This window comes from Hippocampus guttulatus, chromosome 12, assembly GCF_054856545.1.
Source record: "Hippocampus guttulatus isolate MCC_2025c chromosome 12, RoL_Hgut_1.0, whole genome shotgun sequence".
NCBI lineage: Eukaryota > Metazoa > Chordata > Actinopteri > Syngnathiformes > Syngnathidae > Hippocampus > Hippocampus guttulatus.
Genome location: NC_141272.1, coordinates 1,155,375 through 1,169,916, shown reverse-complemented (window position 1 = coordinate 1,169,916; position 14,542 = coordinate 1,155,375). Strand labels below are relative to the sequence as shown.

Here is a 14,542-nt window from a genome sequence, read left to right as displayed (position 1 = left end):
GATGCCACGGAGATATGTGTAGCGCGGCGGGTGAAATGAAAGATGCCAGTGAGCTTGTTTTGCAGCCGTTCACTAACCAGCGAATGCTTCTTTCTGGCCGACAGGTCGAGCGTTGTGTCATACAAGCTGTCCACAAAGTTCCTCAGGCAGGGAACGTTCACCTCATTCTTCACCGCCTGCGACAAGGACAGTCGCAGAAGCACAAGACTTCCTCTTAAGAGTGGTTTTTTTTGTTTGTTTGTTTTCCCCATCGTTTGATAAACTTGACAATATCCGTACGGTAAAGCGCCAAAGTAGCTTACCGCCGCGACAGGAATCAAAATCTCAACAAAGAGCCCAGCCAAGGCGTGCTTAATGTCTTTGTCCTTAACCTCCAGGAAGTATTGGGCGCATTCCTGCAAAGAACACATTTACACAAGAAGTAAACAGATTCTTCTTTTTTAGATGACATCTGAGCCGAACTTCCAAACACAATAGAATCTTTTTTTTAATGTTAGCAAATTCACAATCCCCTCCCTGTGTGAAAGGTCCTCTGTGACGATTTGAATTTTGCATCTTTTTCCCAATCCCTCTTTCTTCTTCTGAGCTCGGATTTGCTCTCGACATGCCCGCAAAAGCGCGAATGTTTCGATTACCTGCATGAACTGAAATGAAGCTTCGAAATCCTCGACGGGATACATCTTAATTCGAAAGAACTTGACTCCCATGATGAGGCTAATGGTACTCTGCACGACGTATGGACTCTGCTCTTTCTGCCTGAGCTCCTTCAGCTCCGTCATGAACTTCTTCTTCACGGCAGGAAACCTGAGGACCATCAACACAACCGCATGTCCTAACGTGAGACGCGTCACCCCGTCAGAAAAATCAGCACTTCCTGAGTGGCATAAAAGCATGGCACCATTCCAGGGAGACTGGGAGATTCTATTTCAAGACGCATGCCTCCTCAAACTATCGCCCCTAGCCCCCCCCCCCCCACCCCACCCCCCGCCTCCCCCTCCAAACTGTAGCCAGAGAGTCTGCACTGTAAAGATGAGCTCCCGGTTGAGCGCCTGATCCCTCTCAAATTGAGCCAGAGATGGGCGGACTATTTATAGTCGCTCATTCATCACAAGGGTTCATACGAGCGCCACTCTTAGTGGCTGCCCGTGCGCTCGCTTGTGAGAAAATTCAACATCTTGTCTTTGTGAGTATCAACTGCGTGAAACAACATTTCATTCACGGCCGTGTAGGGTTAAATCAAACAACCCTGGTTCTATTTTCAGATCTTTGTTCCGCAACAACAGTAACAGGGCACACCACAATTTCCAGCCCCAGTTTGGTTGCGACGGTGTAAAATGTCCAAAAACGAGAGGTCCCAAAACAACGTTCCAGTCTCCTGAACTGGAGACGCGGCGGCGCAGTGAGAGAACTCCACAGCACCCAATACCATAAGAGCGCATGTACTCACTTGGACTGAGCCAGTACGCCAATGACCTCGGCGTAAAGGTCCGCTGCGGTGTGCGTGTTGCCGGTGTTCGGACCGTGATATCTGTCAAAGAAAAGGGGGTCACGCGAAAAAGTGGTCAAGAAACGCTCAAAGCGAGACTTTACCCTTCTTTGTATCTAAAGTGCTGAAAGGCCGAGTCGATGACCTCGTTGACCGAGCTGTCCGGTACGGGGTGCAGCGGCATCTGGAGAGTCATCGGGAGACACAACAGAATACGACTGAGGCAAAAAAAAAGGGAACATGATTGAGACGGGGCGTATATTCTCTTGCTAAACTAAGCGCTATTATCTTTAAAAGTAAACTTGGGCTGATCCTAGCCCGAGCTAAATAAGTTAGCATTATTAGCACTGTGACACAGATTTATTTATTTTTGAACTCATTCAGTACCAGCCAATTCTGGACCAAATCTGAAAAGACGTTTAAATACGTCTTTGGGAGTGAATGGGTTAAACATACTGTATATGTTGCTCCCCTAATGATGGTGAGTGCGTCATCCAGTACTGTGAACCAGTTTGCTCGATATAGCAAAAAAAAAAAATGTTTTCGCCCATATGAGATGAAATGCGAATGTTGACAGCGTTTTGAGAGTTGACCGCGGAAAGGAAGTCACCTGCTTCAGCACTTCTATGAGCGCGAGGGAGAAGATGAAGTCGATCGCCAAATCCCTCCTTTCAAGTAAATAATCCCGCTGCCGCTCATCACTGCAACGGACACACAGGCGAGGCGGTCAGCATCGAGCCGAGCGTTTCGCCGTCTCTCGATCTCACGTTTTGGATTTGGCGTCGGCTCTGGGCCGGTACTCGTGCGGCTCCTCCTCGAGGCCGACTTGCCGTTTGTACCAGTCGAACAGAGTGCGCAGGATGGAGGGCAGGCAGTACTCGGCCAAGGAGCTCATGGTGCTCATCAACTGCAACACCAAGCAAGACGCGTACGCCCATCAGAGATTGCAATCGGCGAGCGCCTTCCTGACTTCGGCGGACGACAAACTTGCAGCAGAAGAACATGAGAAGGACTCCGTTATTTACAGCGCTGCGCAAACAGTCGCGCTTCGCCACTTGCTCGGTTGTTTTAATGGCGTGAAATCACGGGAGACGCCGGTTTGAGCAAAACTTCGCAGGATGGCGTCCGTTGCGGACGGCGGCTGTGAGCCAAAATGTTCACACAGTAGAGCAGGGGTGTCAAACTCATTTTTGTCGCGGGCCACATTGGAGTTACGGTTTCCCTTGGAGGGCCGTTATGAATTTTAGGAAACCATATAAATGTTTAATCACCTCCACATATTACATACACAGAACAGAGTACAACAAATTGATGGATAACTAGTTTTGAAATCAGAAGTCAAGAATAATGACTGTTATTGTGGATTACATACGGCAATTTGAAATTTTGGTTCAGACTTTAGCAAGCATCATCGAACTTGACATGCTTGATTTGCTTTCGCGGGCCACATAAAATGATGTGGCGGGCCAGAACTGGCCCCCGGGCCTTGACTTTGACACCAGTGCAGTAGAGTAACACAAATGTGTTTTCCTGTGAAAGTGATGATTCGTCAATGAGGGCTTGGGTGTTTTGGTTCCGAGTAAAGGGGCAGGTTGTCACGTCACGGCTAAGAAGGGAGTCAAGGTGCCCCCGCAAGCTGCCTGCGTCGCCTGTAGGAGGGCGGGGGTGAGGGAAAGGAAGGAACGGGCGCGTTCAGAGCACACAGGAAGGGAGGAGAGTCTGGCGCGGGGGGCGCGGCGATGGGGGGGGGGGGGTGCGGCTATACAAGCGAGGCCTTCATTGCGCGCGAGGCCTGGAGAAGAATCCGGGCTCTGTGCGCGGGCCGCTCCAATGTGCTTCGCGCGGCGGCACAAACGCGACGCTGTGGGCCGCCGTGAAAGGAGGCTCTCTGCGCAGGCACGCGCCTCGGACCAGCGCCAAGGCTCAAGGTAAACATGCCTCGCCCTTTGCCGGCTCGCAAACAGTTTTGTCGGGGCGCGTGCCAATGAGCCTTTTTCAGGTAGCATCCCAAATGCGGTCGGCGCTCACACACACACACACACACACACACACAGGAGGGACTGAACCCTTCCTGGAACAAATGCCCAACTAGCAACATTTGTCATTTAAACCCCAACGTTTTTTTACGCGGCCCAGAAAATCAAGTCATGTCAAGTCGCCACGCAACTTGACGTGAAAGGGTTGCCCTGCCGTGACTTGAAAAGTGTGCCTCGAAAACCAAGGCCAGCTGCTGTCATGGGCGGAGAAACAAAGCGTTAAGGGCGCTTTGTAAATAAGAGGAATGAATGGTGATATCACAATTTGGGGAGTATTCAGAAGGGCTCAAGTCACAGACACATGTTCGCAAAATAGTGACTTGACTGTTTGATTTCCCACTTGAAGGTCGGGGGTGCACCCGAGACCCAACGTTTTGTACCCGCGTCATTAAAAAGACGATTTTCCTTCGTATATCCCGTATGAAGGAATGGACGAAATGATGACAAACAAACATTCAAGTATTGAACCGATCAGCTCACTTGGTCAAACTGAAGATCTTCCCCCCTCTGAAGAGACTTTGACAAGGGCTTTTCCTGCAAAAAAAAAAAAAAGTTGTTATTCTCTCAAACTGGAGTTTCACCCATTCCACATTTCTGATCTTATTCCGAGCGATGAGAGCGGCATCAATCAATTTCCTACTGCCGCCGATATGAAAGATGCGCCGTTAATGGCTCCTCGCATTATGAAAGTCCTCCATCATGAGATGCGATGACAGCTTTCATGAGGGATTAACGCCACCTAATGAGTTTCGCGCACATCCTCTTCATTAATAAATGGGAGGCTGGATTGACAGTTAAGTGTCGGGAGCACAAAGAAGAAAATGTGTCATTCAATCACTTTGTCAACAAGCTTAATAATTAATGCAACTCAAGAAAAAAAAATCAAGCAAGTCAGGCGGCAAAAATGAAAAAATGAATTTGCAACGGCATTTCTCAACGCGCCGTACGTTGCGCGAGAGGCACGCGGGCTCCCTCTTGTGGTACACAAAAGAATCACTGAATGGAACGTTCAAAACCGCGCATCATGTCAATGTGGCTTGAACTTTTTTTTTGTTTTGTTTTGAATCTTTCATTTGCTTATTTTGTATAATGAATAATAGCTTTAAAATGCAACCTAAAATCAATATGACAGAACAAAACTGACAGTTTTTGTCTCAACACAGGCTTGCCTGCACTACCATCAATGGCCCATCAGCAAATTGGGACCTATCACAGCTTCATGGCACACCCCAATTACAGCCGTCCGACAACGCAACCGGTCATAAAAACCCAACACCCAACACAACTTTCCAGGTTAAAGACGGCAGTCGACAGATCAAAACAAAACTACGCCGTCTCCCTCGGGAGGAAAAAGACAAGGGGGTAGACGTCCCGGAAGGCGGCATGCTGACACGGAGGACCAGCGCGCCTCATTAACAAACGGCTCCCTGCAGACTATACAGGACACGGTGACTCATCGCTTTCCTTAAATGGCCACATGGATACTTGAACATGACGAGGTACACGTGATGGCGTTGTTGCGGAGCGCGCGGTATTTGTTTTTTTATGTGTTTTTTTTTTTTCTTTGCCGACTCACCAGCGGCTCCGCCATGATGACGCGGATCTTGTGCTCCGACACGGTGGCGAAGGCGGCGAAGAGGCTCTTCAGGACGTACTCGCCCGGCTTGCTGTCCGGGTCCACGCTGATGGGCGTGGCGAGCGGCGGGCCCTTCTCCCCCTGAGGACTGCAGACCGGAGGGAGGGGCGGCTTGTTGTAGCCATTGCCCACGGGCGAGGCTGCGGGAACAAACACGTGAAGGATGAAGAAAATGCTTGAAGACGCCGGTCACATTGTGCGCATTCGGAACATTGAATTCTGTGATTCTTTCGCGCACCACTAGAGGGAGTCCGCATATTGCTGGCCGCACTTTGACAATCGCTGATTACAGTCAACAAAACGTTGCAGTTTAGTGTCCGTCGGTCAAAGTGTTTCACAAACTGAAGACACCCAATTTAAAAATAGGAGGTCAAACTGGCGTTGTGGGCAAGTTTTTTTTCCACGAATGAGTCAGGCGATTAATTTGTTGCAAAAATAATACTCATCGGTGATAAGAAGCGGGCTTCTAACTAATGAGAGTTCAAGTGCGCCAGACAGGAGGTTTTCCCCAAACATGGACATGAAAATTCTCGCCATGACAGACGCTGACCAAAGGGCAGCGACTCTGGCTTTGCTACGGCAACGCCGCGCAAGGAAAGGAAAAAGCCTCACGGGCGGCAGCTGCTGTTTTCATTTCCAAGCAAAGATGTCAGCGATGTGCGAGGGCAGCCAAAGATCTCACCAATGCGACCAACCGCATCGTGTCGCGTTTGATTACGTCCCCAAAAAAAAAGTACACTAGAGGAAAGCTTCTTATCACTAAATGTCAGAAAACTGTGATCAATCCTCACCCAAATTTACGTGGGCATTTCTACTTATGCCCACTTCAACCTCTGCAAATCGCCCCAGTGTTTTCGTTCTGTGTTTTCCTCCTTCCAAGTTTCTAATATTTGCTGCGGTTAAGGTGGGCAAAAGTGGAAATGCCAACATGCATTTGGGTGGCGACTGATCACAGTTCGCTGACATATTAACTCATTCACTCCCAAAGACGTTTTTAAACGTCTTTTCAGACTTGGTCCAGAATTGGCTGGTACTGAATGAGTTAAGCGACGTTCAGCTTTTTTTTTTTTTACATTGTTTTAAAATGCCCCAATATCAAAAACTCAAATTTAGATGAATGTGTGTGCCGGTCCATCACTAATCTATGCTAATGCTGCACTTTAGTCACGATTATCAAAAAATATTTGGATGACGAAAACCGGTTAACTTCTCCTAAATACCCATTCAGTTTCCCGGAATCTTGCGACCCGACTGCAGTGTTAACGTGGCCGAGTTCTCCAGGTCTTGCCATGTCACTTTTCAAGGAATGAGCAGCATGCGCGACCTCTCTCGGCACCTACCCAGGCCCTTGATGAAGCTGATGACGCTGGCTTTACTCCAGCACATGGCTGTTGCGTCCATGGTGGGGAAGCCAGATGCCGTATCGGGGTTCGTATCCTCCTCCAGCCCCCCCCCCCTCCCCAAATTCTCCCCTATGGAAAGCCGCCGACGTCCATATCCTGCGCGTCAGCTGGCCGCGTCCTCCCGGGGAATAGTTTTTCCATGGTGGGTGTGCGGAAACGGGCGCAGACTGAGACGAGAGACCACACAAAACTCGTCTGTCTCTCTCCTTCCCCGAGGTCCGCGTTTGGCTTCCCCCTCTCGTCTTGTGACCAGCCTGCCGCTGCCTTCCAGGAGTGAAGGTCAAGTGGGAATTTTTAGCCCGGGCAAAGTGTGGTGATGCTACGGGGGCAAAGCTGTGTGGTTATAATTAGCCCCACAGAGGAGGGGGGGGGGGGGGGGGAATTGCGACGTGTGTGGCCACTAGACTGACATGACAGTCACACCATCAGACATCAAGATGGAAGGCGCAATTGGGTGGGAGGCCGTTTGTGTCTCAGGCATGCGACCGGCAAATAAGGGGGCTGGCGGGGACATGACATCAGCGACACCGTGCCGAAAACAAACCGAGCATGGTACACTCCCCTGAGGACCGCGCAATGAAGCAAACGAGTGCCCCCCCCCTCACACATCATCTATAATAACTTCATTTAGGTTGCAATAGAGAGACCGCAAGGTCACAGAAAGGCATTTGTCCGTGCATTCACGTTATTCTGACAATTTATGAAAAAAATAACCTGGGAAGCGACGGATCATTTTGTTTTCCGTTTTTACCGATGCAAACAACATCCCAACAAATTGGTTGACCAGCATCCCACGATGGATTTTGTTCCATTTCAAGCGTCCCACTAAAGTCCAAAATACTTTCTTCCCGTTTACTCTGTTTTGTTTACCGTTGCCCATCTCGAGCCTGAATCAATTGCATGATGTATTTTTTTTTCTCATAAAATCCATTTAACGATGCAGATTCAATTATCAATATTAATAATCGACTTGATTTTTGATTCTCTTCCTAATCCTCACTGGGTGAGGGAATGGAAGATCGTCATTTTGTATATCGTATGATATGATACATTTTGCTGCCAGGAAAGTTTCAATAGTTTTCAGCTATTTTGATGCTGCTGAACCCCCCCCCCCCCTCCCCCACCCCCTCCAAAATGACAGATTTTTCTGAATTGGCTCTATTTTTTTTTTCATGCCCAAGTTATGACAGTGGTATTCTCTTTCCGCTCCAACTGATTTTTGTACAAACCCTCGGATTTTGAAACAGTTTGCAATAAAGCTTTTTAGGTAACTCAAATAAATCGATGTTGTCGTGTACGCAGCAGACGACGTTCTCCTGAGGAGAGAATCAAGCAACGCATTCGCGTCCACAACGGAATTAGCAGCCATTCATATAGGGAGTGGGTCAGCACCTTTTAACTAGACCGGCATGTCCACAAACACAAACAGCCACTAGACTATAAATAAACGCACTCGAGTAGAACTCAAGGCTAGTAAACACTTGCGCGTCGTGTTAGGTAATCAGCAGGAACACCCTGCCCGTAGATTTGTGATGTCAAGTTTTTACGCCGGAGGGACTGAAATGAATAAATAAATAATATAAAATATCAACATCGCCTTTGTTAACACACAAGCCTCACTGACTCGTGTTCCACAACGAAATGGAAAATGAATAAAATCAATAAAAAAAGGGTGCGCTCAGTGTTTAAATTCTGACGACATGACATCATTTTTTTTTTATAACAAACTAAAGAGTGAATCCCTCTTTGAGAATCTGTGGCGACATTTATGTCAGTCAAGTCACAGTTGGATGCCTGACAGGAGCTACTGTCGCTATTTGTGTTGACACAATGTGACCTTTTTTTTTTTTAAACCAATTCAAGCAATGGGATCATTTCAATTAAAAATAAAAATAACAATCACGAGACGAGCAGTAGTTGATCCCCCCCCCCCCCCACCGCGTGGCCCCAATGGAAGAATTCAGCTGGGTTGCAGGTGAAGCTCCACTAATCCTATTAGTGCGTCCTCCCGCTTACTAAGAGCGCTTTAGACCATGTGAGAACTCTGCACACTGCGCTTAACAGCAACAGCAGCAGCAGCAGCAGCAGTGCATACGAGTTGGCACGCTGACTCATGGCGTGTACTCTCGTATCGACACCGGATAGCGACTGAGACTGGATTGAAAACTGCAGGGCCGAGTCTCCAACTGCAATCGAAGGCCTACGTTCGCAAAACGCAAACAACCGTGATTGAAACACTGCCATGCCATTGAAATATCCTCACACAACTGAACATTTCTGAATTCGCCTGCTGTTCGAAGATGAATACGCTCCGATTTAGCGCAGCTCCCGTCAGATGGCTGTGAAAAGTGGACTCGTATCACCCGAGCGCCTACTTAATTGCTTGTGTTGAACGCGCTAGCTAGGTTAGCGTAGCAATTAGTAAGGCTTGGAGCTCATTCACAGACGACGGCAATGATTACCGTCTTGGAAGTGGTCAATACGGTCAATACATTTACCAGATCGGTATGTGCGAACTCCGATTTTTTTTTTCCAGTTTGCACCATTGAGAAATTAGGCTGTCTGGTCACCCAAATTGGGTGCACTCTCGAGCCCTGATGAGGACACACGCCAAACTTTAGCTTTACTCTACTGGCTGGTGTGGACAATTACTTTGCTTATTTAATGACAGGGACAACTATAATGGATGCAGCGTAAATATGTCATCACGAGCTGAAAAAAAACAAAAAAACCCCCCAAACAAAACACAAAAAAACAGTGGCGCAGCAATGAGCGGCTGAATTGTTGCATATAATCAGAGAAAACAAGCATGTCATGATAATGACTCAGTGCGCGATGGACAACTTCTCTGAGGAGGATGCGTTACTGCGGCAATGCTGTTGCTAAGAGACGGCCAAATAGAAGTTCCACTGTATGTAGCTATGGAAGGAAAACAAATGGACACCGTTGTCAAACTGAAGGCCTGCAGGCCACGTGCAGCCCTCTGTGTCATGTACATGGCCAGCCATTTTTTTAAAAAACAAACAAACAAACAAACAAATGTTTATTGAACACGATGAGGACAGTAAAAAAACAAAAACAAGCTCCCTCATATCAACCTGACACAGTCGCTGTTGTCAGCCACAGCTCACGGCCAGACACCAAACGCCAGCGCAGCAGGCGCCGCCTATTAACTCATTCAGTGTCAGCCAATTCTAGGCCAAGTCTGAAAAGACGTTTAAAAATGTCTTTGGGAGTGAATGAGTTAAACGCACAGATCTAATACGGATGGATGAGGCAGTTTCGATATTTTCTCATTCGGTACATTTGCAATGCGTTGTCAGTGTTTTTAGGTTTAAGCAGAATGGGTACAACTAGTTTGACAATGTTTTTATGCTGGTGCCGGTGAAAAACGGCGTGTTATTTTTTTTTAACTGCATAGTGCCGTTACTGTTGCATTCGTCTGCATCCTTCACGACCTTAAAAGACGAGTCGTGATCCCCTTTTCTAAAAGGAGAAGATTTAAAGAGTCGTTTGATTTGGAATGACATTGGTGCAAATTCCTCGCAAAGTCAAGCCTAAGCCAAAACAAGTTTGAGACCTCTGTTAAATCGAAAAGAGACCAAGCCGCTACTCACAGCCGCTCCATGACTTGAGCAGAGATTTGATGCTGATCTCAAAGAAGCCCGAGTCCTGCTGGCTGGCCATGATCTGCCGGCTTGCCTCGGAGGCGGCGGCGGCGGTGGCAGCGGCTGATCTGGGACCGGCGTCGCCGTCGGCCCTTCCCGCGGCCTCAGAGGCGACAAGCCGGCAAGTCTGGGGGTCCTCCGACGTCCTCCCACTTGCGCTCTTTCTCTCCCCCCCCCCCCCCCCCCCAACCCGGCTCCCCCCACTAGCCTCCACTGACGCTCGGCATCGCGCCGTGGACAGTGAGAGGCGGGCGGTGGGCGGGAGTGCGAGTTCCCTTTAAATCACTGCGCGTGGAGGCCGGCAGTGCGGGGAGCAATCCTCTTAGCCGGCGCGCAGTTAATAATAACTTCTGTTTGTCTGCCTCATGATGATAACAGGAATGACGATGAGTGCGTTACACCAGCCCGTCATCTCTCATCTGTCGTCGATGGAGAACAACTTATAAGCACAAGCGGGAAACATCTGGGAAAGCGGTGGGAAGACTGCATTCAAGTGATCAACAACACTGCAATGTTTGTAGCGCAAAATGTTTGGAATGTAAATCAGACAAACGGCTTGAAGGAAGGGCCGCTTTTATCCGCTTATGCAATTTTATGTTGAATAAGGCAACATGGAAATATGGGTGCGGTGCCCTTGGATAAAAAAAAAAAAAGCTCCATTAGGTTCTGCTGAAATTTGGGATTTATGGCCCCCAAAAAGCCTCCACCCCCCCCCCCCTCATATTTTCCCAGCATTCCCTGCCAGCTACATCGTTTCCTCGCAGGGGCTGAGCTCATGTAGTTACTCGACGGCAGACGACGACCACGGCCAACTTATTTGGAGACATAAAAGACGTCAACCGCGACACGTGACACTGTCACGATGTCAAAATGAAAAGTGCCCTGGGAGCAGTCAGGTTCATCTTATGCGCTCCTCAACATTAACGACCAAGAGTCTGAACTATTTCACGGATGCCAAAAAAGATCCGAGTACACGAACTTGGCGCCTTTTCTAATTGAACAAAAATCCAATTGAGATTGTAGAACTTGAGCGACAAAGTGTGCTCATTTCCCCGCAGATGATCGCATCTTCTCCACAGTTGCTATCACAAGGAAGTTGACATGTTTGCTTGGCTCTTGCGGGCCACATAAAATGATGTGCTGGGCCATGTCAAAGAGAAACCAATATTTGGGGAATGACATCTCATTAATATTCATATCATATGCTGTAGTTCCTGGTCAACGCAAGTGCAAATGCAACCGCTGATGAGATCATCCGCACTCTGCCGCATAATCCCCACAACTGACGCCATCAAAACATTTGTCCACTATTACATAATGTACTTGATGGTGAGGAACCGTCACGAACCGCACCCCCCCCCCCCCCCAGCCCACGATCCCCACTGGACCACATCAAGACGTTATTAAGAGCATTAGCAGGCGCTGGTGATGGTGAGGAATGCCAGCTATGTGTGGACTGTCTCTGCGCTAGCGCCCCCCCCCCCCCCACCTCACCCATGGCCCCCAAGGGCCCCTTCACATCTTGGGACCTTCGCTCCTATCATACTGGACGGGTCATTCCACAATGTGGGTTTATTTTCTCTGAGAAGTTCCGTTACAAAATACGTTTTGGCCATGTCGCGCGAGAGAAACGAGCAGCAATTAGCAAATGGTGAAGATTTATTTAAGAAAAAAAACAAAAAAACAGCTCAAGGCGAGCATCAAACTAAGCAGCAAACAGAATCGCACCTCAAATATTGAAATAGAACAGGATACGCAGATCAGATAATGGATGGATGGAACTACATACAGGAGCTTTCAGTAGCTTAATGCTAACACAAAGCGGAACAAAATTGGTATGCGGGCGAACAATTAGCATCCACAGTATGTGGTGTGGGGTGATCCTTTCAGTGGCAGACGTCTGAACACAAACAGTGGGGCAACACACATAGAAAAATAATACTCGCAGGAATGTATTGTTTATCCTCTGCAAGGAATGACTATAATAGACTGGATTGCTTGTATTCCTCATTAAAAAAAAAAAAAAAAACCCACACATATGAAATGATATGGGTTAGCAGCTGTTTTTCCAAAAATGATTTCAAGTATGGTTTGTTTCTCAAAAACGTGGTCTCAATTCTGAAATGAGCCCAGAGTTGCCAAACAGACTCAACAAGTGCGCCACTTGCAAGTGAATATGGACCGAACCTACTTTCAAGGATGGTGGGCCTCTTCTTGTGCCGCATCTTTTTGAACTTCCCTCTAAAGTCCCGCGGCGGGAAAGCATCCAAATTGGCAAGGCGCCCCGGGACCACCTCATCCTGCGGGCACGCCGTCCCCGTTCCCGTTCCCGTTCCCGTCCCTCTCTGGGCCTCCGAGCTCATGTTGGCAGGCGGCGAGCCCCGGGTCACCTCCATCGTTTTTCCATGTGAGGAGGATACGTTCCCTTCGTCTTCTTCTTCTTCTTTCTTTGCCCCCCTCTCTCTTCCTGCTTGCCGCCTCTCTCTCTGCCTGCTCATGTGTGCTAACCTCACCACTTGTCAGGGCAGTTGAGCAAGTTAGTCCCCCCCCCCCCCCCACACACAAAAAAAAGTCATGAATCGGACAGGTATTAAATTACTTGGACAGCCCCTTCTCTCTTTGGGGCCAAAAGGCGAGAAGTCAAGACTATAAAAAAAAAAAAAGAGTGAGGGAGGGACTGAGAAAGGGAGCAACATCCCCGCCTAGTGTGTGCGACTGTGAGTGTGTGCGCGTGCGCGTGCCCACCGGGCATTGCTGAATACATATCCTGTATTTGTCTTGCGCTATTTGACGGGTGGAAATGGTGCACACCCTCGCCGCAAACGAGATGCAAAATGAGGAGTGAGATGAATTTGAGGCCTTGCTGGACTGGAAAACGGAAGAAGCAATAAGGACTCCAAACATTGATTAGTACAAAGAATTTATCATACATAAGAGATGATAAATTCATTAAAAATGGATGCGTCGCAGGAAAAAGTCAATCCAAAGTATACCACGGGCACCAGCACTACTCTCTGTAAAAACAAACAAACAAACAAAAAGCCTTCTTGCAGCCAGCATCAACCACGTTTTTTCTTCTCATGACCTACATCGGCAATACAAATAGCCTGTGTGTGTGACCCTTTCGTGTGTGTGTGTGTGTGTGTGTGTGAGAGTGTGTGTCCCAATGTGCGTGTGAAGGCGTATTCCTGTTTCCACAGTGACACCTTTCCACTACACTCCTCAAGTGCGTTTTTGTTTGGGGGGGGAGATAGTAACATTACTTTACTTTGGACAGTAACATGCCCCCTCTTGCGGTCAACGCATGTATGACAACAAAGCCACAAGTGGGTTGAACATTTTCACAGTGAAAGATTGAAGTCAATGCAAAATGAGACGACTCTGCAATTTTGCTTTGAGTAAAATGAACATCTCTCTTCTATTCTTCAAACTACTGACGACATAATCGTCGCTCATCACCAAGTTCCCCAATCAACGAGCATTTCATCCCACATTTCCATCGATGGAGTGGGACGGACGAGGGAGCGAGACCAGCAGGTTGTCGTTACCATGGCGAGACGCTTTTGGATTTGCACACGATGAATAATTAACGGGCATCAGGCCGACTGACAACTACAAGCACTTGCGCTGCATCGCTTGGGAGGAAATGGGGGGGGGGGGCGGGGGCAAAAAAAAACAAAAAGCCTACGTGGGTCACCCACTTGTGACCTGGCAAAGTTCTGCACACCAAAGGAACAATCAGCAGCCCGCCTGTTGCCACTTGACAATTCTGATGATCAACAACTCACGGAGAGGCCCCGCCGAGATGAAAAATACTCCTATTATGTCCTCCTCGTGTTTTATCTATTGATGTTTTTATTTATTTTTCTTCGGAAGGGGGCGGGGGAGGGAGGGGGGGGAGATAAGGGAGATACCATGCCTTTACTTTACCGGTTGCTACGAAAAAAGATGAACAAAGTAACAGTTGATCTTGGCGATGAAGAAGTAATAAGATACGGTTTGTTGTTATCACGGTAACTGGCAAATGTTCGGCACAAATGAGCCTTAATACGCGTTACCTCCTGGATGGCAAAACGATGGGAGGCAAGGAAGCAATACGACGCACGCAAAAGAAGAAAAGTACCTCGAGATGCAGTCGATGATGTCATTTTTTTCCCCCCCTCAGCCTTGATGTGGCACCTTGAGAGTCCCCAGCAAAGAGGTCTTGTTCTGGTCCACTTTGGGTCTCCATTCGGTGGCGTTCAGGTTCCGGCCCCTGGTTCGTCATCAGGCTCAGGTTCTCCTGAATAATGAACAACAATCAACAACACGGA

At 48.2% G+C, this 14,542-nt stretch overlaps 1 protein-coding gene and 1 long non-coding RNA gene across 5 annotated transcripts in view; one reads left to right on the top strand and one right to left on the bottom strand.

The window, feature by feature from the left end:
• The window catches only part of LOC147196884 (protein furry homolog), a 39,761-nt gene extending 27,059 nt beyond the window's left edge, over positions 1-12,702 (bottom strand). For 2 of the 4 annotated variants that reach the window (XM_086124740.1, XM_086124742.1), the window contains exons 1-10: positions 12,421-12,702; positions 5,099-5,298; positions 4,003-4,056; positions 2,254-2,393; positions 2,097-2,187; positions 1,591-1,670; positions 1,448-1,528; positions 636-804; positions 303-395; positions 78-176 (exon numbers count right to left, since the gene is read on the bottom strand). In XM_086124740.1, coding sequence (XP_085980866.1) covers positions 78-176; positions 303-395; positions 636-804; positions 1,448-1,528; positions 1,591-1,670; positions 2,097-2,187; positions 2,254-2,393; positions 4,003-4,056; positions 5,099-5,298; positions 12,421-12,625 — 1,212 coding nt within the window. In that variant the 5' untranslated portion in view covers positions 12,626-12,702. Of the gene's footprint in view, positions 1-77; positions 177-302; positions 396-635; positions 805-1,447; positions 1,529-1,590; positions 1,671-2,096; positions 2,188-2,253; positions 2,394-4,002; positions 4,057-5,098; positions 5,299-10,178; positions 10,401-12,420 lie in introns of those variants that run through there. The other 2 variants (XM_086124741.1, XM_086124743.1) reach the window with 1 other exon arrangement.
• Positions 3,280-5,245, top strand: LOC147196885 (uncharacterized). The gene is made up of 3 exons (XR_015102403.1): positions 3,280-3,414; positions 4,686-5,021; positions 5,102-5,245. It is a non-coding gene; the product is annotated as an uncharacterized LOC147196885 (long non-coding RNA).
• Positions 12,703-14,542: the final 1,840 nt, after the last annotated feature.